We start from the raw sequence: 23,723 nt of genomic DNA, 5'->3' as shown, positions 1-23,723 counted from the left end.
AGTGAGAGAAACAGAGTCATACTAGGCTTGAAATATTCACTCTGTTTATCTCTCCAGAAATGCTGGCAGACCTGCTGAGTTTCACCAGCAGTCTCTGTGATTGTACAAAGCTTCAAAACAGATATTGAGTTGACAAAATGGTAAGTGATTTAAAAAAACACAAACAATTGGATTAAATGATTCTGACGGTCTTGATGTTATTTACAAGTGTGAATAGCAAATGGCTCAGAAGCTTTAGCAAAATTTTGTGTCTAAGGAGCTGAGTTTTCAACAAATCTCAAGTTCAATTGTGACATAGAAAACCTTACATTAATCATTATCAATTTCAGTAAGGCCAAGCTTCATTCGCCCCGGATACGACTGTTATAGGCACTGTCAACAGTAATCCGAACACAATCTTTCTTTATAAATACAATCAAGCACATCAAGTGGTGTGAAGAACAGTTAAAGGTCATTGTGCAGCTAACAATAAAGGCACTATGTTTGTCTAAGGCACAAAATAAGCAGGGTTAGAGGTTTTTTTTGACATTAGTGCATTTTCAACTATACTTCCTGAATTAATAAACTCCAAAAATAACATACTTTTGATGAAACCTCAAAGTTAATTTTCTGAGAACATTTAAAAGTGGGGTCTGAAATAATATCTTAATGTTCCTCAAAATTCTTTTTATAATCGTCTGGATTAACTGTTCAATTAAGGTGGTAATATTCCAAAATCAGAAATAACTGCCAATAAAAGCATCTGAAAATTAGTTATTATAGATATTCAGAAAATTTTCCTTTATTTGAGCCTGCATTTACTCCTAAAAATGAATGATATTCAACTATTTGTGATTTGTCTGGCTTTGTTTTATGGTGAATTTGTCTCCTTGCAAACTTATACCATAGGTTTCAATGCACCTGCTAAAGTTTTACAAATCATTTTATAATTGAGCAATATGTTATGAATTCATTCATGTCAATGCTTCCAATCTGTCAGCATGCATTTGTTAAAATATATTGTTAATATATAGATTTTTCCTGCTCCTTGGATGCTGCCTGACCAGCTGTGCTTTTCCAGCACTACTCTAATCTTCACTCTGATTTCCAGCATGTGCAGTGCCCACTTCTGCCTAGTTAAAATATAGTCAGATATGCCCTGCATTTTACGGATACCCTCTAACCCAAGCAATCTATTCATGATTTGGAGTAAAGGGTTAACTCTACCTTTATTCTTCATAGTTAGAAATCACACAACACCAGGATATAGTCCAACAGGTTCAATTGGAAGCACAACCACCTGATGAAGGAGCAGTGTTCTGAAAGCTAGTGTGCTTCCAATTAAACCTGTTGGACTATAACCTGGTGTTATGTGGTTTTTAATTTCGTACACCCCAGACCAACACCGGCATCTCCAAATCATTATTCTTCATGATAGCTGTTGAGAATGGTGTGGAAGGAACTTTGTCATAATGAATGTGAAAGTAGGACCTGAGTCTGTTGGGTACTAGAGATGTTCTCTCTTACAAAGCTCTGTACATAGCAATGCTTGTTAAAGCATGAAGGTACATCTCACATTCTTACATCTGCCATTATAATGTTTGCGACTTGTGTATTCCTTTCATTTTAAAGTGCAGTTCAGACCACACTGTCATGAATTCCATTACCATGATACATACAACATCACATTTTCTTAAAAAAATACCATCTCATATTGCGATATAAGCCAAAGAATTTGTTAAATTCTGTTACTTAAACTTACCTATCATGAACAATACTGCACCACTGAGGAGGCAACTTTGCCATAATTATTTTTGATTTTGTTTTTACATCCAAAAGTACATATAAATAATGTATCCAGTTACTTCTCTCACTTTCTACTTCTAGGAATTTGTTAGTCTGATTTTTCTTTGCATTCAAAAACTAATTTTCTCAAATTGATGGTCAAATGTATTATAGTTAATGAATGGAGAAAATCTGGAAAACTGGAAGTTGGATATTTGAAAGTTAAAAGTTTTCAAGTTGGAAATTTGAAGTGCACATGTCAGCAACTTAGGGGCCATTACTTTTACACTGCTGTCTGCAGAAAGTCATGGGCTAGATGTGGGTAGTATTGAGAGAGATATAAAGAAGTGGTCAAAGATGTTTTTGAGTGTGTGAGCAGGATTATCAGAATAGAACAGCTTAACGAGATAGCAAAGTAAAGGGTAAGCAGTCATGAATAAAGGAAAGACACTTCATATGGGAGAGTATGAGGAGGGGAGTAAAATCAGGGGAGTCGTAGCAACATGGGATTAAATCTCAGGATGAATTGCTTTGCAAATACCAATCCTGCTTAAAAATCAGTCTCACCATATTTCTCATATTCTATGACAGTTGAATTCATCTGTCACCTTATCAATCTGATTGCCACTAAGTAACAAAGAAGAGCAAGCATCTCAATCTAATTAACTCAATGGCGACTTAGAAATCCAGAATTGTTACCTCAGTTAATATCTAACAGTCATGAAAAGTAATCATTGACTTATTATCTTTTTGGCTTTTTGTGTTTTTTTTAATGTTGAATAACAAAAGGAAAATAGCTTAATCAAAGCAGCCCAATTCAAAGACTTAATGAACCAAACAAAGAAATGATATCAATGCTTCAATTGATGTATTACTTGTGTAACTTCATTTCCCTCAAACCACCTCAGTAAATCTTTCTCCATATGAGTTTAATCATACATAAAACATACTATGTACATTTAACATAAGTTTCTTATGGATTGGTTTTAGATAGAAAACCTTTGTTGAAAAAAATGTAAAAGCTGAAAGACTTGGTATTTGGTGCAGATTGAACAACTTTAAAATAGCAACTCATTACTAATCAGATACGGATGCTGTGATGAATGTATGGAGTAAAAAGGAAGGACAACATCAAGAACTAGTATATCAGGAGGTCAGTGAAGACTGTGGTGAATCAAAGAAAATAGCTGTTAAGGGATTGAAACAGTCTAGTTATATGCTGCTAAGAGAGAGAAAAACATGTGATGAGGTGGATATGGAGCTGGGATTGACGAGGAGGAGGAGAGCAGAAATGGTTAGAACCAGATGGAAAGATGCAGTCATGACAGACTCAAGTACAGGGAAATTGGAAGACAAATGGTGACTGACAGGAACAGATGGAGAATGGTAATCAGCAAGGATTGTGGTAACCCAGTGTTAAATGGGTAAAGATGATGGTTTTGACTTTAAAACACTTTTGGCTGTTTTCAACTGTTCTACCATCATCAAAATTAATCAATCAAAACTTTAAAAATCCTTTAACTATGATGCATAAAATTTGATTTGAATGTTGGATGTTTGATGACTTAAGGGGTTAAGCTCTAAAGAATTAAAAAAGCACACATCTGTGTATATTCGAGATGAATTTCAACTGTTGTACACATTGCCCACTGTGGATGATGTGTATTTTGGAATCACCATGATGAGCTTTTGATGATTGGACACATTCAAATGACTGCAAACAAATTGACAGAATTGTACAAATTAATGTAAAAGATTAATACTTTCCTTTTAATCATTCGTGGCTGTCTTTGAAATAAAAATGTAGAAGCTGCTTTAACTGTAGTCTCAAGGGATGGAGGTTTATTGATGTAACTCCCACACCATTGTGAAATGTTTTGTGTTTTGCCAGATGGAAGCTCTCCTGCCTTAATTCCACTCTTTACTGTCCCGCCCTATGTCACTTTCCAAACTTTCTGCAAGTGCACATACAATAGTGTCCCCAGTCTTTATCTTTCTTCCTCTACTCTCTGTGCAATTAAAAAATATATACACCTCAACCAAAACAGAAGAAAGTGTGCCAAATTTGCATGTATCACCACAACTAAACTCACCCCACTCCCACCAAAAAGACACCAGCTGTAAGTGCTTAAAAGGTGTTGAAACCAAAACAGAAATTCCAAGCAAAACTCAGCAGGTCAGGAAGCATCTGTGGGGAGAAATAGGGATCTTAACATGTTCAGTGCCATCTTTCAAACATTGAATGACATCCGAACACATTTATTTTGCAACACTTACCTTGATATATGCTCCGGAAGCCTTGTTTGTTTTGGGAATAATCGCTGTGAAAGTACAGGGTGGTTTCGTGAGTTGTGCTGAACAGAGGCACAGGTACCTGAGGACCACTAAATCTCCCAATTACAGTGCCAGTTGTTGCAGATCCACTTCGCACTTCAATGTAATCATGGATTGTTTCCGTGGAAAAATTGACAAACTGCAGGTGCACACCTGAAGGTTCCAAATGAAATTGAAAGAAAATTAAATTAATTAGATTCTAAAATATGTAAGCTATAAGTGAAAGATTACATCCTCATATATTCACCTGTGCAGATGAATCAGCATATGGATTACCTAACAAGATACAGTTGGAGGACATGTGATTATACTGCTCCTTTAACAAGGTTATGTTGGCCTTGTTTTTTTTTCCCAGAGGGATTGTAAATGCGGAGATTCTGGGAGGTCTAGGTTTGAAGAGTTTTAGAACCAGTTTGATTATAGCTAACAGATACGGACTCAGGCAAAAGGCTTTCACATTTTAAAAAGAACACGTGTACAATGAAAGGGGAGTAGCCAGTTCTCCCAGCTCAGATTTTCTCTGGCTTGGTATGGTTTAAGCAAGCAGTCAGTTGCGAAACTGCTGGACTCAAAGCAGCAAGTCCATGCTGGCCCTCTCTCTCTCTCTGACATCTCTCCTGTAAGATCCTATGTTTGATTTTACCTTTTTCTTCCCCAAGGGGTGTTTATGGGGATTGTTGCAAATATTTGGAAGAGCATCATTAAAATGGAAAATGATTTAGGTTTTCAGATAGGTTAAGTTATTTAGTATTCTGTTCTCTTTTGTTTGTGTTTCATTTGATAATCTTGTAAATAAATTCTGTTTTGATTAAAACTAAGTGGCTGGGCCAGCTGCATCTCTCCTGGAATATCTGCCTCACACCTGCTTAAAACAATGAACAAAGTTATGGTCTGGGCTAATTTGTTGAAATGTTTTGAGGGGGTCTAGCCTGGTCCATAACAAACTGATTCTTCTATGACTACAATTGAATACCAGCTTATTTCAGGTGATAGGATCTGAAGAGGTTGTATAAAGAGAAGCAAACCATTCCATTTTCCTTCACGTACCAAAGCCAATAGGTAGTGTTATTGTCCAAGTGCAGTCCAAGCTACTAGGGTAGTTCCCAGGAAAACCAGGACTGAGAATGACCCCACTGAAGTCGGTCAGAGAACCACCGCATCGAGCTGTAAAATAACACATGAAGTAAAATTAGCTGAGGCAAAATGAGTTCAGCAAACCAATAAAAACAACAGGAGAAAGTGAGGACTGCAGATGCTGGAGATCAGAGCTGAAAATGTGTTGCTGGAAAAGCGCAGCAGGTCAGGCGGCATCCAAGGAGCAGGAGAATCGACGTTTCGGGCATGAGCCCTTCTTCAGGAACTCCTGAAGAAGGGCTCATGCCCGAATCGTCGATTCTCCTGCTCCTTGGATGCTGCCTGACCTGCTGCGCTTTTCCAGCAGCACATTTTCAGCAATAAAAACAACACTCCAACTGATATGATCAATTTACAGGTTTGGAACAATTTAAAGAAAAGACTTTCTTCTGGCCAAATGTTTCAGATAATATCACCCCAACAGAAATTTCCTCAACTTATGTCCCAACATCTGCTTAGAGTCAATGTAGGGCAAGAAGGTTGATTCCTACTGAAATCCAGCCTGGAACCTATAACATACATGCATCTATACCTGTAATAATGGATCACAGTACAGCATAATCAGACAGTAACTGTTCCCAGAAGATCCAAACTCCAATGACCTGAAGTTAGAGTGGAGAATATGATGGCAATGGCCATCATTTCTTAGTCTCCCATGGACTAAAGGGTGGTTCCAGAGGATTGGGCGATTGGCGTAAAGTTAGGCTCAGCAATTACAAACCACTAATCTTACACTCCAGAGTGTGGAAACTTCTAGAAAAAGTAATTTGGGGTAGAATTGATAGTTCAGTGGAAAAATGTGCATTATTCACAGAAAGCCACCATGGATTTCTTAAGGAAAAAATCATGTCAAACTGGAGGTTGTTTTTTGCAGAGGTAACAGGGATGGATAATGAAGGTATTGTTGTTGATGAGGTATAAATTGATTCTAAAAGACCTTTGATACAGTGCCATACAACAGTCCTATAAGCAAGGTTTGAGCTCATGAAATGAAAGGAGCAATGGCAGTGTGGATATAAAATTAGCCGAGAGATAAGAAGCACAGAGTATTAGTTAATGGATATCAGATTGAAGGAAGCTTTGCAGTGGAGTTGCTCCTGGTTCAGAGTTGGGATGTTTGGGACTCTTGCTTCTCCTGACATATATTAATGATCTTGAGTACGCTTGCCTTTATTGGTCAGTACATTGAATATAGGAGTTGAGAGGGCATAATGTGACTGTACAAGACATTGGTTGGCCACAAGAAACATTGGAAACTGTGAAGAGGACAGAGTAGAATTTCAATCGGACAAGTTGATAGAGTGGGCAAATTGGTTCTAGAAGAAGTTTTAATGGTGAATTGTGAGGTGGCAAAAAGAACATGCAATGAAAATATAAGATCTTGTGTATTACGCAAAAAGGTGTGCAGGAGCAGAGGCATGGGTGAACTTGAATATCACTCAGTAAAGGTGCAGGAAAGGTCAAAAGACTAGTTAATGAAGTATGAATCCAATGCACAGCAACTGGTTTGTATAATCATCTGTAATGTAGTATGTATCTCAGTTCCTGCATTTGGGATGGGATCAGATTAAATTCCATTGTAATACATTCCCAAAATTTCCAGTACACAGATGTCAGTGTAAATGATTTGCACTATCTGATTTTTAGAAATGCCACCTTCTTGCTTCATGTTATTAATTACTAGTATAACTCCTTAAATGATTTGCACTGTCTGAATTTTAGAAATGCAATCTTCTTCCTTCATGTTATTAATTACAATATAACTCCTTGGGACATGACGTATTTCTTTTCTTTGAATCAGAAGTCAAGGGATAATATGATAGTGTGAAAAAATGGCATTGAGATAGATAATCAATCAAGATGTAGCAGCAAAGTGTGGGTTCAAAAGGCCAAATGGTCTTTTCCAGTTTCTATGTCCCGAATACTGCTCTGAAGATATGCCCAGCACAAGAATGAGACTGCAGCACACAGTAACAATTCAGTTGATTGAGGAATATATTTTCACCTATTCAAAAGCAATGAGAAATGACCTTTACCTTGCAATTTATGATGTGCTTACTAAATGCCACTAATGCATTATTTTGAAATATGATCCCCGAGAATGAAATTGTATTTCGTGAAATAAAAATAATAACCAATCACAATGCACTCATAACAATAAGCTGTTTACACTTCTCAAATGGCTTATGTGTCACCAGCTCGAAACATCAAACAGCTCTCTCGTTATGAACAATTTATCACAGATACATTCAGGAGGAAGAGCTTGCAAGGAGTCTCAGGATTAAAGCATAGTGATGCACATTTTCAGGTATCTTAATATCATGGATGCTTTCTTAGAATTTGGTCAAGGTTCAGTAAAGCTGATGAAACTCCAAAAAGTCTGACAATCATAAACAGTTTGAAGATATATTTATTTCATGTCGAGGGATCACAGTTTTATGCTCCTGATCACAACCAAATAAAGGCGCAAAATAAAGTGGCTATCCTGTGGAATGTTTGGAGGCACGGCCTCTGTTTATACCAACAGCTTTTTTCACAGGCAGCAGGGAGGGAGTGGACCTGAAACTTGCCTGATCATATGAAGGATGAAACTATTCGTGCTATAGGCTCATTGACAGCTCACCTCAGGTCAGTCATAGAATATAGAGTCATAGAGATGTACAACATGGAAATAGACCCTTCGGTCCAACCCATCCAACCCATCCACGCCGACCAGATATCCCAACCCAATCTAGTCCCACATGCCAGCACCCAGCCCATATCCCTCCAGTCCTTCAATTGTCATGGAGGCAGCTGGAGTTCAGCAGCTGACGGTTTTTACACCAACTATTTGACAGTGTGAATCATGGATTCGAGATAGCAAGTGTTTGAAAAGTATGTGCAATAGTTGTTGTCTCCTTTATAGCTCATCATGAAATACCGTAGTATGAAGTACATCTGTTCATTAAGTGAAGCTATTGCAATACTGTGATTGAGAGATGGAACCAACCCTTTAATAATGCATTTGTCAGGTTGTTGCTTCTGACAAATGACAAGCTATGAAGTAAATATTCAATATTATAAATTTCAAAATGTCTTCACATGAAAATTAATAAAATAGTGACTCTAATGGTTGAAGAAATAGAATATATTTTACAGTATTAAGAGGGTGGCCTAGTATGTTCACCAAATACAAGGATTTCACCCATTCACATTTTCTTTTTGTATTTTGACATTTGTTGAGATGGCAGTTTTGAAGTCTAATTATTTTATTCAACAGTGTTATGGGCCCTGACCACAATCCAACTGTAAAATCCATTTGTATGTGTTTCACATATTTTGTACCATTTCATTGTTTGTTTACCCAGGGATTTTGATGGGCTAATCATCTTGTTATAATGGAGTTTGAGTTGTTTTGTTCATACAGTGGTTAATGGGTGAGAGAGTGAGGGGAATGAGGGTGAGGATAGTGAGGATAAAGGGATGATGTTAATGCGTGGTGGGGGGGAAGGTGAGGAGATTCAACTGGAATAGTCGATGGTCCAACTACATACAGGTAAACCACTACTTGCCTTTGGAAGCATCAGACTGAAGACAGGGTCTTTTGGAAATGGAAGCAGACTTTCTAACCTGTATGCTTTGGTCTGAGTGTTCACCCATAGTTGAACTATCTCCAGGCCATTTAGATACTTTAACCTCAGAAGTTCCTTCTTATCAGCATTCTGAAGATGGAGGTGAGATCACAACCATCAGATTAGTCCCATCTCCTTTATGAATATCTGGTCCATGGAGTTCAATTGAAAGTGTAGCAGAACTCATACTTAAAACTGCAGTTATCTTCAGAAAATCAATATTTTTATGCAATATAGGTCAGTGTAATTTTTAAAATGTACTAACAATTGTGGGAAAAAATAAGATCTGATTCTGCTGATCTTTTCTAAATGATTTGATGGTTGGCTGACAATCTCATTGTCAGCAGAAACAGGCAAGTCTTGTTCCACGTGAACACTTGGGTTTGAAAATGTGACTGCTGTCTTGTAAAGCTGGATTTATCTAGTGCATCGACATTAATCTCTCTGCACTCTCTCGTTGGGTACTAGAATATAATACTACATATAATTCCAACACAGACCATAACTGCACTTCATTACTTATAAATGTCACATCTATTTTTTTCACAAACCTGTCATGGTCAAGTTACTACCCTGTAAATTCTGAGAATACATGTTATAAAGAATCAAGATTAAATTGGGTCAGAAGACAGAGGATGAGAGGGAGTTCCTTTGGAGTACGATCACTCCTATGAACCTGTTGGACTAGATGAGCCATTTCTGCACTGTATAAACTTTGGAAAGTTTTCTGAGTAAGCAACTCAGATTTACTATAAAATAAGTCATAACTACATTTGACAAGGAAGGATAAGTTGTATCACTGAATCTGGTTACCTCTTAGAGGTATTCAAAATTCCCTTCCATTGAAATCAATTGCATTAACTGGAGTACATAAGGGTACATTGTGTAGACTGTAGCCAAGAAGGTCAGGAAACAGAAATACATTACAATTAATCACAATTTTTAAAATATACATACCTATGCACATAGGAATAGGATAATTCCACCTCCGTACTGGTCCTGGCATACATGTTATGTAGGAATGTCCCTGAAGACAATAACACATTTTAATCAAAAAATGTCAATTATAAAAGAAAATTAATTCAGTGGCATTTGTAAGAAGTTGCAAGCATAGAATTAAGTCCAACTGAGATATCCAGGGAAGAATTAATCAAGTAACAGTTTATTTTATTAAAGGAGGGCATTACTGTGAGTAATGTCAGTGAACTTTATAGAAGAGTTAAACTTTTGTGCAACTTTACTTGAAAAAAAAATGGCTTTGGCAAATAAAATTATGTAACCGTTATAATATATACTGACATTGTTGATACAAAATTTCAGTCTGTAAACACAAATACAATGCCCATACCACAGCCGTATTGCCTCGTTATTTAGGTCTAATTACAATTTTATCTGCAGGAGCTTTGAAATCTGAACGTGATGATCCATTGGAAAAATTTATTCAATTCAACATCAATTTCTGGAAATACAAATGTGAATGGGGAAAATATATCGCAGTGATTTTGAGAGGTGGGCGAATGAGTGATATAGTCACCAATGTCATGTTTTCTTCAAAATATACATTGACAACATCCATCTAATGTGGTAACTACTGCACAACATAAAACATTGATCTTAGTAATGCACTAGCCTTTTCCTTCCCATTGAATATTTTCAATTTTAAATCTATTTCTTCTTGTTCTGTTTAAGGTCTACAAGAACAACTCTATTTGCCTGCACATTCCTTTAGAAAAGCTACTCATGAGCTCTTTGCTGGATAAAATACTTGATAGAGAAGTAAGAGCAGAGACATCCATCCAATATTCAGTCCTTGTTCAAGATGCAAAACACGTTCTCTGGAGATCATTGGCTCAGCACCATTACTAAATTACTAAATACTGAAATTGACAGCATTATTAAGTAAGGTGCCTTCCTGTTACTTGGACATTTCAAACAGCAGTGCATTGCTTTTACTATTATTGCCTAACCTATTCCCATTTCTGCACATTCTTCTCAGTATTTGGACCCTGCCAAGGAGGACTTTTTAAAAGAAAATCATTCATTCAACAACTGTGGTCATTGCAAGCTGGGCCAATATTTTTTGCCCATCCCAAGTTGCCCTTGAGAAGGTGGAACTGAGCTGTCTTCTTTAACTGTGGCAGTCAATTTGGTGTGGATTCATAATGCCAATGGTGATATATTTGCAAGTCTGGATGCTGAGTGAATTTGTAGGCTGTGACTTTCTGAGAAACTTGATTTTGAAATATGTTTTATTAAGTGCTGCATTCATCGAAAGCACAATGGAGATTGGGACCCCCATGGGTTAGACAACATCAGAAGACCTGTAAATATAAAACTATGCAGGAGCAGGATAGTGAGAAGGGAGGCTGAGGAAGCAAAAAAGAACATAGAAAAGCTTCGGGAAAGTGGAAGGGAGCAGGAAAAGTTTGGAGGGACCAAAAACCAAGTTGTGTTTTCTGTGCCATCACTGATACAGGCAGTGACACTGGGTGTGTGGGGAGTGTGCCTTCAGCAGTTGCAGCATTAGCTAATGCAGTCTTGAGGAAAATGAAAATCTATTGCCCTTTAGTTGTCTCGGTGTGATTTCAGTATAGATGTTTATGTGCCATCTATAGAAACCAGGCAAGCTGCTCATTTGCCTCAAAACTGCTGACAATTTACAATTAACCCTGCAGCATGTAACTCACCACTGCCTTGACAAAGACTTGCGAATGCACAGGCCATTCTGTGCAACTAACCAATGCCAACAGACTTCTACCTATCCGCATCTAAATCTATTAATTCTACCAAGCTTTCCCTGAAATGCATCTGTACTGTTTGTTTAATATACTTCATTTGATGGCGAGTTCCACATTCTTACCAGTTAATGGGTAAAAAGAACAAAAAAACTTCCAAATTCCTTATTGGATTTCTTTATTGCTGTTTAATAATGGCAGCATTTAGTTATGCTCTTCCCCAAGAGTGGAAATAGTTTTTCTATCAATTCAGTTCTAAAATTTGAAGCTCCTTATTGTCTTAGAATTGACAATAAATGTTGGTCTTGCCAATTGAGCCTATATCTCATGTATAAAAGATTTTTAAAAAAGAAGACAGGCACTAAGAGTTGATGCTTGAATGAGGTAGCATTTCAAGGATATTAGTCTTGTATCTGCTAAAGAATGATACTCTCCACATTTCGACAGTTTTGTTTGCAATGTCGTTTCTTAGTAACATATGAGTTATATTGACAGGATATACTATGGTTGGTTGAACGATTTAAAAGTGTTCTTAATTTAGCAAGTGGTTATGAATATAAAAAGAAATGTTAATGCAGAAGCAAATTGCAAAACATTTCAGATGAATTTGCAGAACAACTGAAGTGGTGAGCAAAGAATTTACTCCCGTCTCTGGCTGAAAGATGCTGCAATTGTTTTTTTCTCTCTTTGTTCCTCTTCACCAAGTCTTCCATATGAAGAAACAGAGTTCCTTTTGATTTCCCTCCTCTAAGTGCAAATTGTTGTGGTTGTAGTTGTGTAATAGAAAGATCTATGGCTCAGAAGGAGACTATTTAGCTCAAAGCAGGAATGTGGCATTGAAATCGAGGATCAACTTGGATCATATTGAGTGGCAGGGCAGGCTCAAAGGCCTTAATGGCTTACTCCTGCTTTTCATTCCTCAGTTCCATTACATCTGCGCCATTTGAAAAACAGCTTTCCTGTCTGATCCCACTACACAACAGTTGATTTAAAGCAGTTATGGTAACTTAGCTTCCCGTGAACTGTTTAAGTGTGGTGAATATTTATGCATTTTACCAACCATGCAGGCAATGAGTTCCAGACTCACACCACCTTCTGGATGAAAAAGAAAATTCCCAATTATACCATGATATATATAAGAGAGAGAGAGAGAGAGATACTTCCCATGGTTTTGACTTCTCTGTCATCAGGCATAGGTCCTGATATACCTCACAATTTATGACACTTCAATTGCATTTTGTCATAACTCCTCCATTTTATTGCAACAAACACAGCCTGTGAAACCTTTACTCATGGGTAAAATTCCCAACATCTTCATAAGGACCTTTGTAACCTCTCCACTGTAATCAAATCCTTCCTGAATGCAGTGATCAGAACTGTGCACAAAAGGAGAGTACAAAACATGATAGGCCATCACTGGTTAACTTCTCTTCCTGAGCAAGTAGGACATTTAGAATGTCATAATACAATCATACATTCTCAGCACAGTTTTCTGACAGGGAAATCATGTTTGGAAAATTCATCGTAGTGCCTTTAGAATCTCACAAGCAGTTGGATAAAGGGGAACCAGCGGATGTAGTGCATTGGGATTTCCAGAAGATGTTTGTTAAGGTGCCATATAAAAAGGTTGCTATTCAAGATAAGAGCTCATCGTGTTGAAGGTAGTAAATTAGCATGGTTGGATGCTTGATTAGCAAACAGGAAGCACAGAACTTCGGAGGGTCGGTGTGGACTTGTTGGGCCGAAGTGCCTGTTTCTACACTATACGAAATCTAATCTAAAATAATCTAATCTAATTTGGGTAAAGAGGTCATTTTCAACTTGGCAAATGGTGGATTGCCACAGGGTTCTGTGATGGGTCCTGAAACTCTGTCAGATCAATATTAATGGCTTTGATGATGGGACATAGAGTATTGTAGCCAAACATGCTGATGACATAAGGATATGATTTGGAGATGCCGGAGTTGGAATAGGGTGTACTAAGTTAAAAATCACGGTGGCACAGTGGTTAGCACTGCTGCCTCACAGCGCCAGAGACCCGGGTTCAATTCCCACCTCAGGCGACTCTCTGTGTGGAGTTTGCACATTCTCCCCGTGTCTGCGTGGGTTTCCTCCGGGTGCTCCGGTTTCCTCCCACAATCCAAAAATGTGCAGGTTAGGTGAATTGGCCATGCTAAATTGCCCGTAGTGTTAGGTGAAGGGGTAAATGTAGAGGTATGGGTTTGGGTGGTATACGCTTCGGCGGGTCGGTGTGGACTTGTTGGGCCGAAGGGCCTGTTTCCACACTGTAAGTAATCTAATTTAATCTAATTTAAATCTAATTTAACAATACCAGGTTATAGTCCAACAGGTTTATTTGGAACCACTAGCCACAACCACCTGATGAAGGAGCAGTGCTCCAAAAGCTAGTGCTTCCAAATAAATCTGTTGGACTATAACTTGGTATGTGATTTTTACTGACCTAAAGATAGATCAGAAAGCAGGTTTTGAGGATACCCTGTAAGGGATTTAGATAGTTCAAGTGAGAGAGAGAGAGAAAAAAATTATAAATGAAATAAAATAGGCAAGCGCAGCAGGACAATGATAAATTATTTAAATGGAGCGAGCCTGCAGAATACCACAATGGAGAGGAATCTGAGCATTGTCTGTACAGGAATCACAAAAGGGTCAGCCTGCAGGTAGGAGAAGCAATGAGGAAGGCAACTAGAATGTTGGTCTTTATTGCAAGGGAGACGGAGAACAAAGGTAGAGAAGTCTTGCTATAATTGTATCAGTTATCAGCATCTTATACACTGTAAAATGACATTATTTACATCTATATATCACTGGTTACCAGCTCTCTACTGTGTAATTGTGAAGACTTCTCTCTTCAAATTCAGGCACTTGTATGATTGAACTACATTTTGATAACCTTGCAAACAGAGTTGTCTGACTTCAGTGCCTTCCATGTCAAATTTTTGAGCTACACAAATTTGTCTGAGTTTGCCTCAGTTGGCAGTAAAACATTGGTTATTGTCATAGAATAAGACTATACAAGATGAAGTTTCTTTTTTTTCTGTTTCATTCACTGTTTTCATTGAGAGTGTCTTTGCCTTATTTGCACTGTTTCCAAAACAGCCTATTCCATAATTGTATCTGATCAGCCTAAGCCCAAACATTTGTACTGATAGAGACATTTTGAGAATTATTTAAAACCTAATAATGTACCAAGGCATGTTCTCAACTTGACATTTTACTGCCAAGGGGTAGACTGTGTTTTTTTTACATCCCAATATGACTGCTAAAGCTTCCTTCTCTACATTTGTCCAGTCTTTGTCAAAATTGTCAACATAAAATAGACCAGTTTCATGTTCTGTTAGTTTGCATTTGAATTGGGACTGCTGATTGCTGTGCGAATGATCCAAATGTGACCATTATATAATGGATAAGCTTATCTACTCGACATCATTAGTAGGCAACTTCCCTTTAATCTTTTCAAAAACTGCGGTTTATTCCTGACTCAAGCTCCATTGCTGTCCTTTCTTGAACAGGTTTCTCATGAGTTCAGTAAGATTGGCTATGTTAGGGATAGCCGTGATATGGAGGTGCCAGTGTTGGACTGGGGTGGGCAAAGTTAAAAATCACACAACACCAGGTCATTGTTCAACAGGTTTTTTGGAAGTACCAGCCTTCAAAGCACTGCACTAGACCCACTAGCTACCTGATGAAGGAGCCCGTACTTCCAAATAAATCTGTTGGATTATAACCTGGGGTTGTGTGATTTTTAACTATGTTAGGGATAGATTTTCCTCCTGATTCACTATGTCTAAGAATGGTGTGATTATTCTGCAAGCCTCAATGACTAATAATTAGTCATTGCTCATGTGCATGCATAAATGAGGCATGTTGTCACCACATACTGTGAGCAGCAATGTCAGCACCAGACTGTGTGCAAACAACCCACCTCTAGTTCATGTAAAGCAGATGCAGTTTGATTCAATGTGGGGCACAATGGCAGTGCTGGCTGATCTTTTGTGTTTTTTTGGCTTTTGTTGGTAACTCTTGCAATTCTTCGCAGCCTGGAGAATCCCAGAAAATTTGGGATTCAGGAGCCACTGGGTAAAACGATCCACAAATGCAGATCTGAAATATTGCATCCAATCTCAGTAAGAGACCAAGATAAACAAGCATTTGCACTCAAACTGAGGTACTCTGGTTTCTTCTTATGTTATATTACAGTTCACTAACATTTGGTCCTCTGGAATTAAACTTCATGGCAATTTGTCTGTCCATTTCAATATCTGTGCCTCTTCAACCTTGGGTTTTTTGTGAGCTGGTCTAATTCTCACAGACGTCCAACACAGCAAGCTATCTGCCAGTTACTCTTGGATCAAGTTTGAATTCTATTTCAAACACTTGAAGTTTCAAGTTGATTGTCCAGAACTTGCTTTGATTCTCATCAACCATCTGAGGAATGCTGATTGAAACATTTATTCTCTATCTTTAACTTCTTTTGGAATTTCTGTTTATTTTGAGATGATGCTGTTACCTGAGGATACTTTCGACATGTGTTCCAATTCCCTCTCCTAAACAGTCATTGTGTTTGAATTTTATTTGGAACTTATATGGTCAACAATGTTTATTCCTGATGTTTTGTGTTTTAACAGGCTTCTGGAAGGGTGTTGATATCTCTTTGGACCCAAGAAACCATGTCAGACGAATCCCCAATGTTTCCTTGCAGTATTGACTGCTTCTGGCCCCTGATTTCCATTGAACTGGACTGCCTTTTTCAGTGTCAAATCTTCCTTGGACTGAAGAAGGTCTGGCAATTTCTCACACTAATGCCTATATGGTTTAACTAATTCAATTCTTCAACTTTCCAAACCTGCAACAGAATGCAAGATTAGACAAATCTGAAAATAATGGTTCTATTGATTCTCCTCAGTGCCAAGATCACTGATTAAACCTCACCTAAGCTCCCACTAAATTTCTTTTGGCACTCAAGTACATGTCTTGTTCTAGTCATTGCTTCATAATCTGTAGCACTTTCTTCTACACTTTGTTTTAACAGAACATCATCAGTATTAGACCCACAGCATATTAATTCTCGCTGATTTTTGCATGCAGCCTGAAACTGTTCTCTAGTACATAACCTTCTAACAACACTGTGGGCATTATCAAATAAGATAGCAGCAAGACTTCTTTTTTCCACAGCTGCCATCCCTCCACACAATTGCACTGAATGACCCAAGTGGGTATTTGCGCTTTTCCTTTTCAGAGTCAATGTGTTCTAATCCTGTGCTTTTCCTCTCTAAGAGTATTACTCATTTGTGGGTAACCTTGAAATTCTTTTAACATTCCTTCTCACACCTTTCAGATTCTACTCCAATTATGCCTTTTTATTGTCTCAAAGTTTTCCAAGATCTAATGCTAACCTAACATGCTCTATCTAATGCTTAAAGCCAATACTGCCACCTGCCCATTATTGGATTGGACAAAATCAGGTTACTGGGCATTGGCTCTCAGGCTGCTTTTTCATTCTCATTAAATAAGACTTTTTAGCTGTAACATGTCTTTATTGACATCTGCATATTCATTGTTGTGAAATACAATTCTCTGGTGTCATGTTTAAGATCTCTCTTTTCACATACCCATTCTAGACTGGCGGCTTCTTCTTTAACTGATGTCTGAATCATGTGATCAGACAAAAAAATTATGAATTACATGAATATCATTTCACAATAATTTTAGTCAATGCCTGTATCACCTTCTTACTCAGAAACTTTCAGCAATTATCATGTAATAAACTTATTCAAGATTAAAGATTTCCTTCTGCTTATTACTTAAGCTGGAACATTCACAATTCTAAAAGGGGACTCCACGAACTATTTAAATTCACAGTTTAAGGATCGCTGTTCAGATGTACGTAGTATGGTCATGACACATTGTATCCTCTTGGCTATCTTATCTACCTCACAGTGGGGAAAGGTCTTTCTGCCAAAGTACAATGGGGATCTATTCAGTTATCACAACCTCTCAGTGATTCAAATGTAAATACAATCCTGTATAAGTAAAAAAAATGCCTTAGTTTTTTCACAACTGCAGGGATTGACAAATGCCAAAGTTTGTTTGTTCTTCAGGTGCAAAGACTGCACAGAACTGCTTCAGTAACTGTATGTACATAAAGACTTTCTATGAATGAAGCATACTTTTAAAAAGAATTGAGCTGCCTGACTATCTTCAGGGATCTGTATATATACACTCCAAGGTGCCTCTGTTCCTTGACAGTTTTCAGAGTCTTAGCATTCACTTTACGTTCCCTTGAGTTATGCCTTGCATTCTAGTGATCATATTCCTCTGAACTGACTCTCTTTCTACTCACCAGATGGATGACTGGTATCTTCCTACAGCCATCAGACATCTTCTCACTTCCACAACCATTTGTTTTAAAAAATCTTAACTCTCAAACGTTCTACATTTAAACCCAAACCATGGATTATACACAAAGAACAGCAAGTGATCAGGCTTTGAGCCCTAATTCAAATGAAAGCAGCTTTCAGGTAATAGAAATACTCATCAACCACAGCACTTTACACACTATCACTGAGTCAAGGCAAGCTGCTGCAGTGAATATTGCAGGTGAATTGCAGGGTGAATACTGAAGTTCTTGCATAAAGCCTTCAGCGAGGTTATTACACCAATCGTACCAGAAGAGAGCAGATGGTGAGGAAGGTAGAGAGGAGACAGGTGCAAGAGACCCCGGGGGAAGTACCTGTCAGGAACAAGTTGAATCTTTGGAAACAGTAGAGACAGATGACACTGCCAGTCCGTGAGGCGGCCAGGTCTGTCAATCAAAAATTGGCGTGGAGACAGAGTGGAAGAGTTGGACATCGCACAGAGCCATGGTAATAGGGGACTCCATAAGGAGAGGAACTGACTGGGGTTTTTGTGGCAGCAGACGGGACTTAAGGATGGTGTGTTGCCTTCCTGGTGCCAGGGTTAAAGACATCACAGACAGAGTGCAGGAAATCCTCAAGGATGAAGGTGAAGAGCCAGAGGTGGTGGTACATGTCGGTACAAATGATGTCGGGAAGAAGAGGAGGAACATACTACAGCGGGACTTCGGAGAACTAGGAAGAAGGCTGAAAAGCAGGACGTCCAAGGTGGTTATCTCCGGTTTGCTTCCAGTTCCTCAGGCTGGTGAGGCCAGAAACAGGGAGATAATGGACTTGAATGTGTGGCTGGGGAACTGATGCAGGAAGCAAGGATTTAAATTCTTGGATCACTGGCGTATGTTTTGTGGTAAGCATAAATTCTACAAGAGAGACGGTTTGCACCTTAATACGTTAGGGACCAGCATTCTGGCAGGCAGGTTTGCTACTGCAACACAGCTACATTTAAACTAAGTAGCTGGGGGGAGGGGACAAATTGAATGTTTAAGAAGGAAATTGGAGGGAAAGTTAGAACAAGGGAAGTCAAGAAAGACAATTGTATCAATGAGGCAGAAAACTCAGAAAGGGATCATGCTGGAAGGTTGAGTGAAATAGGAGTTGATGGGAAGGGGGAGGGCAGTAACAAATTAAAAATACTATACATGAGTGCACGAAACATTAGAAATAAGATGGATGAGCTTGAGGCTCTTTTGGAAATTGGCAGATACGATATTGTGGGGATAACTGAGACGTGGCTTCAAGTGGACATGGGAAATGAATATTCAAGGCTACACGTGCTATCATAAGGACAGACTGACGGGCAGAGGGGGTGGGGTGGCCATGTTGGTAAGGGATGATATTCAGTCCCTTGCATGGGGAGAGCTAGAATCAGGGGATGTAGAGTCAGTGTGGATAGAGCTGAGAAATACTAAGGGTAAAAAGACCCTCTTGGGAGTTATCTACAGGCCCCCAAACAGTAGTCTGGATGTCGGATGTAAGTTAAATCAGGAGCTGAAATTGGCCTGTCGCAAAGATTTTACTACAGTTGTTCTGGGGAATTTCAACATGCAGGTAGACTGGGAGAATCAGGATGGTATTGGACCTCAAGAAAGAGACTTTGTGGAGTGCCTCAGAAATGGATTCTTAGAACAGCTGGTGCTGGAGCCGACCAGGGAGAAGGCAATTCTCAATCTGGTATTGTGCAACGAACCAGAATTGGTCAGGGACCTTGAAGTGAAGGAGCCATTGGGAAGTAGTGACCATAATACAATAAGCTTCAATCTGCAATTTGAGAGGGAGAGGTACAATCGGAAGTGACAATATTTCTATTGAATAAAGGGAACTATGGAGCTATGAGGGAGGAGCTGGCCAAAGTTCAATGGTGCAATACCTTAGCAGGGAGGACAGTGGAGGAACAATGGCGGATATTTCTATGTATAATGCAGACATTGCAGGATCAGTTCATTCCAAAAAGGAAGAAAGATCCTAGGAGGAGGCATGGGTGGCCATGGATGACAAGGGAAATTAAGAAACATATAAAGTTAAAAGAGAAAAAGTATAACATAGCAAAGATAAGTGGGAAAATGGAGGACTGGGAAGCTTTTCAAGAATAACAGAGGATTACTAAGAAGGAAATACGCAGAGAAAAAATGAGGTACGAAGGTAAACTGGCCAACAATATAAAGGAGGATAGTAAAAGTTTTTTTACATATGTGAAAGGCAAAAAAATAGTTAAAACTAAAATTGGGCCCTTGAAGACAGAAGCAGGGGAATATATTACGGGGAACAAAGAAATGGCAGAAGAATTGAATTGGTACTTCAGATCTGTGTTCACTGGGGAAGACACAAGCAATCTCCCTGAGGTAACAGTGGCTGAAGGACCTGAACTTAAGGGAACTTATATTTGCCAGGAATTGGTGTTGGAGAGACTGTTTGGTTCCCAGGACCTGATAAGTCCCTGGGGCCTGATGGTTACATCCCAGGGTACTGAAGGAGGTGGCTCGAGTAATCGTGGATGCGTTGGTGATTATTGTCCAGAGTTCGATAGATTTGGGATCAGTTCCTGCAGATTGGAGGGTGGCTAATGTTGTACCACTTCTTAAGTAAGGTGGGAGAGTGAAAACAGGAAATTATAGACCAGTTAGTCTGACCTCAGTGGTAGGAAAGATGCTGGAGTCGATTATAAAGGATGAAATGACACATCTGGATAGTTGTAACAGGGTAGGTCAGAGTCAGCATGTATTTATGAAAGGGAAATCATGCTTGACTAATCTTCTGGAATTTTTTGAGGATGTAACTCTGAAGATGGACACGGGAGATCCAGTAGATGTAGTGTACCTGGATTTTCAGAAAGCTTTTGATAAAGTCCACATAGGAGGTTAGTGAGCAAAATTAGGGTGTATGGTATTGGGGGAAAAGTACTAACTTGGATTGAAAGTTGGTTGGCTGATAGGAAACAAAGAGTATTGATAAACGGCTCCATTTCAGAATGGCAGGCAGTGACCAGTGGGGTACCGCAGGGATCAGTACTGGGACTGCAGCTTTTTACAATATATGTTAATTATATAGAAGATGGTATTAGTAATATTAGCAAATTTGCTGATGATACTAAGCTGGGTGGCAGGGTGAAATGTGATGAGGATGTTAGGAGATTACAGGGTGACCTGGACAAGTTAGGTGAATGGTCAGATGCATGGCAGATGCAATTTAATGTGGATAAATGTATGGTTATCCACTTTGGTGGCAAGAACAGGAAGACAGATTACTACCTAAATGGAATCAATTTAGCTAAAGGGGCAGTACAAAGAGATCTGGGTGTTCTTGTACACTAGTCAATGAAGGTAAGCATGCAGGTACAGCAGGTAGTGAAGAAGGCTAATAGCATGCTGGCCTTCATAACAAGAGGGATTGAGTATAGAAGCAAAGAGGTTCTTCTGCAGCTGTACAGGGCCCTGGTGAGACCACACCTGGAGTACTGTGTGCAGTTCTGGTCTCCAAATTTGAGGAAAGACATTCTGGCTATTGAGGGAGTGCAGTGGAGGTTCACGAGGTCAATTCCTGGAATGGCAGGATTACCTTACACTGAAAGGCTGGAGTAACTGGGTTTGTATACCCTTGAGTTTAGAAGACTGAGAGGGGATCTGATTAAGACATATAAGATTATTAAAGGATTGGACACTCTGGAGGCAGGAAACATGTTTCCGCTGATGGGTGAGTGCCGAACCAGAGGACACAGCTTAAAAATACGGGGTAGACCATTTAGGACAGAGATGAGGAGAAACTTCTTCACCCAGAGAGTGGTGGCTGTGTGGAATGCTCTGCCCCAGAGGGCAGTGGAGGCCCAGTCTCTGGATTCATTTAAAAAAGAGTTGGATAGAGCTCTCAAGGTTTGTGGAATCAAGGGTTATGGAGATAAGGCAGGAACAGGATACTGATTAACGATGATCATATTGAATGGTGGTACAGCCATGATCATATTGAATGGTGGTGCAGGCTCGAAGGGCAGAATGGCCTACTCCTGCACCTATTGTCTATGGTCTATTGAAATGCTGATTAAGTTGGCTATATTAACCTGACAAGTGGAGTGAGTTCTACCATCCCCCTCGCCAATGCTTTGCAGTGAGGGAAAAAAGAATTCAGAGCCCAATGGAGAAGACAATTACCCTCACCAGACTTTGAATGTCTCTTGAAAGCCACAGCATTTATATGACTGGTCCAGTTAAGTTTGTGGGAAATAGTGAATCCCAAGTATGCTGATAAATTTGATGTTGATAGTATCATTGAATGGCAGAGGTAAGAAAGAACAAGTCCAACAAGTCCACAGGGAAATAAAAATCCTTGAAATTCCTTCTCATCAAAGCACTGTGAGAGTTTTTCATGGTATGGACTGCAGCAGTTCAAGGAAATGCCTCACCACCATTTTCTCAAGGGCAATAAATGCTAGCTTTGGCAGTGACTTTGACATTAGAGTCATAGTATCATAGCGTTGTACAGCATGGAAAAACAAAACTTCAGTCCAACTCATCCTTGCAGACCAGATATCCCTCGCCCCATTTGCCAGCAGTTTGCCCATATCCTTCTAAATTCCTCTTGTTCATGTCCCCATTCAGGTGCTTTTTAAATGTTGTCACTGTACCAGCCTCCACCACTTCCTCTGGCAGCTCATTCCATACATGTACCATCCTTTGCATGAACAGGTGCCCCTTAGTTCCCTTTTTATATCTTTCCCCTCTCACCTTAAACCTATGTCTTCTAGTTTTGGACTTCCCCCACCCCAGGGAAAAGACCTTGTCTATTTATCCTATCCATGCCCCTCATGATTTTATAAACCTCTATAAGGCCACGCCTCAAACTCTGAAGCTCAGGGAAAACAGACCCAGCCTGTTAGTTTTTCTCTGTAGTTCAAACCTTTCAACTCTGGCAATATCCTTGTAAATTTTTCTGAACCTTTCAAGTTTCACAACATCCTTCTTATAGCAGGGAGACCAGAATTGCACACAATATTCCAACTGTGGCCTAACCAATGCCCTGTACAGCTGCAACATGATCTCCCAACTCCTATACTCAGTGCACTGACCAGTGAAGGAAAGCATACCAAACACCTTCTTCACTATCCTGTCTACCTACAACTCCACTTTCAAGGAGCAATGAACCTGCCTCCAAGATCTCTTTGTACGGCCACACTCCTCTGGACCTTCCATTAAGTATATAAGTCCTGCCTTGATTTGCTTTTCCAAACTGCAACACCTTACATTTACCTAAATTAAACTCCATCTGCCTCTCCTCAGCTCATTGGCCCATCTGATCAAGATCCCATTGTACTCTGAGTTAACCTTCTTCGCTGTCCACTATACCTCCAATTTTAGTGCCATCCGCAAACTTACTAACCATACCTCCTACGTTCATATTCAAATCATTTGCATAAATGACGAAAAGCAGTGGACCCAGTACTGATCATTGTCACAGGCCTCCAGTTTGAAAAGAAACCCCCCCACCACTACCTTCTGTCTTCTAATTTGAGCCAGTTCTGTACCCAAATGACTAGTTCTCCCTATATTCTATGAGACCTAACCTTGTTAACCAGTCTCCCATGATGAAGTTTGTTGAAGGCCTTACTGAAATCCATATAGATCATGATCACTGCTCTGCCTTTATCAATCCTCTTTATCACATCTTCAAAAGACTTGATTAAGTTAGTGAGGCATGATTTCCCACACATAAAGCCATGTTGACTA

The 23,723-nt window shown here is 39.2% G+C and overlaps 1 protein-coding gene across 1 annotated transcript in view; it reads right to left on the bottom strand.

The window, feature by feature from the left end:
• The window catches only part of csmd3b (CUB and Sushi multiple domains 3b), a 1,933,688-nt gene that overhangs the window by 159,930 nt on the left and 1,750,035 nt on the right, over nucleotides 1–23,723 (bottom strand). Inside the window, exons 39-41 of the mRNA XM_072571243.1 lie at nucleotides 9,801–9,870; nucleotides 5,146–5,262; nucleotides 4,042–4,251 (exon numbers count right to left, since the gene is read on the bottom strand). Of these exons, the coding sequence (XP_072427344.1) occupies nucleotides 4,042–4,251; nucleotides 5,146–5,262; nucleotides 9,801–9,870 (397 nt within the window). The remainder of the gene's footprint in view (nucleotides 1–4,041; nucleotides 4,252–5,145; nucleotides 5,263–9,800; nucleotides 9,871–23,723) is intronic.

The sequence above is a fragment of the Chiloscyllium punctatum genome, chromosome 5 (genome assembly GCF_047496795.1).
Source record: "Chiloscyllium punctatum isolate Juve2018m chromosome 5, sChiPun1.3, whole genome shotgun sequence".
Lineage (NCBI taxonomy): Eukaryota > Metazoa > Chordata > Chondrichthyes > Orectolobiformes > Hemiscylliidae > Chiloscyllium > Chiloscyllium punctatum.
The sequence above is the reverse complement of the archived record's forward strand: the minus strand, read 5'-3'. Positions and strand labels throughout refer to the sequence as shown.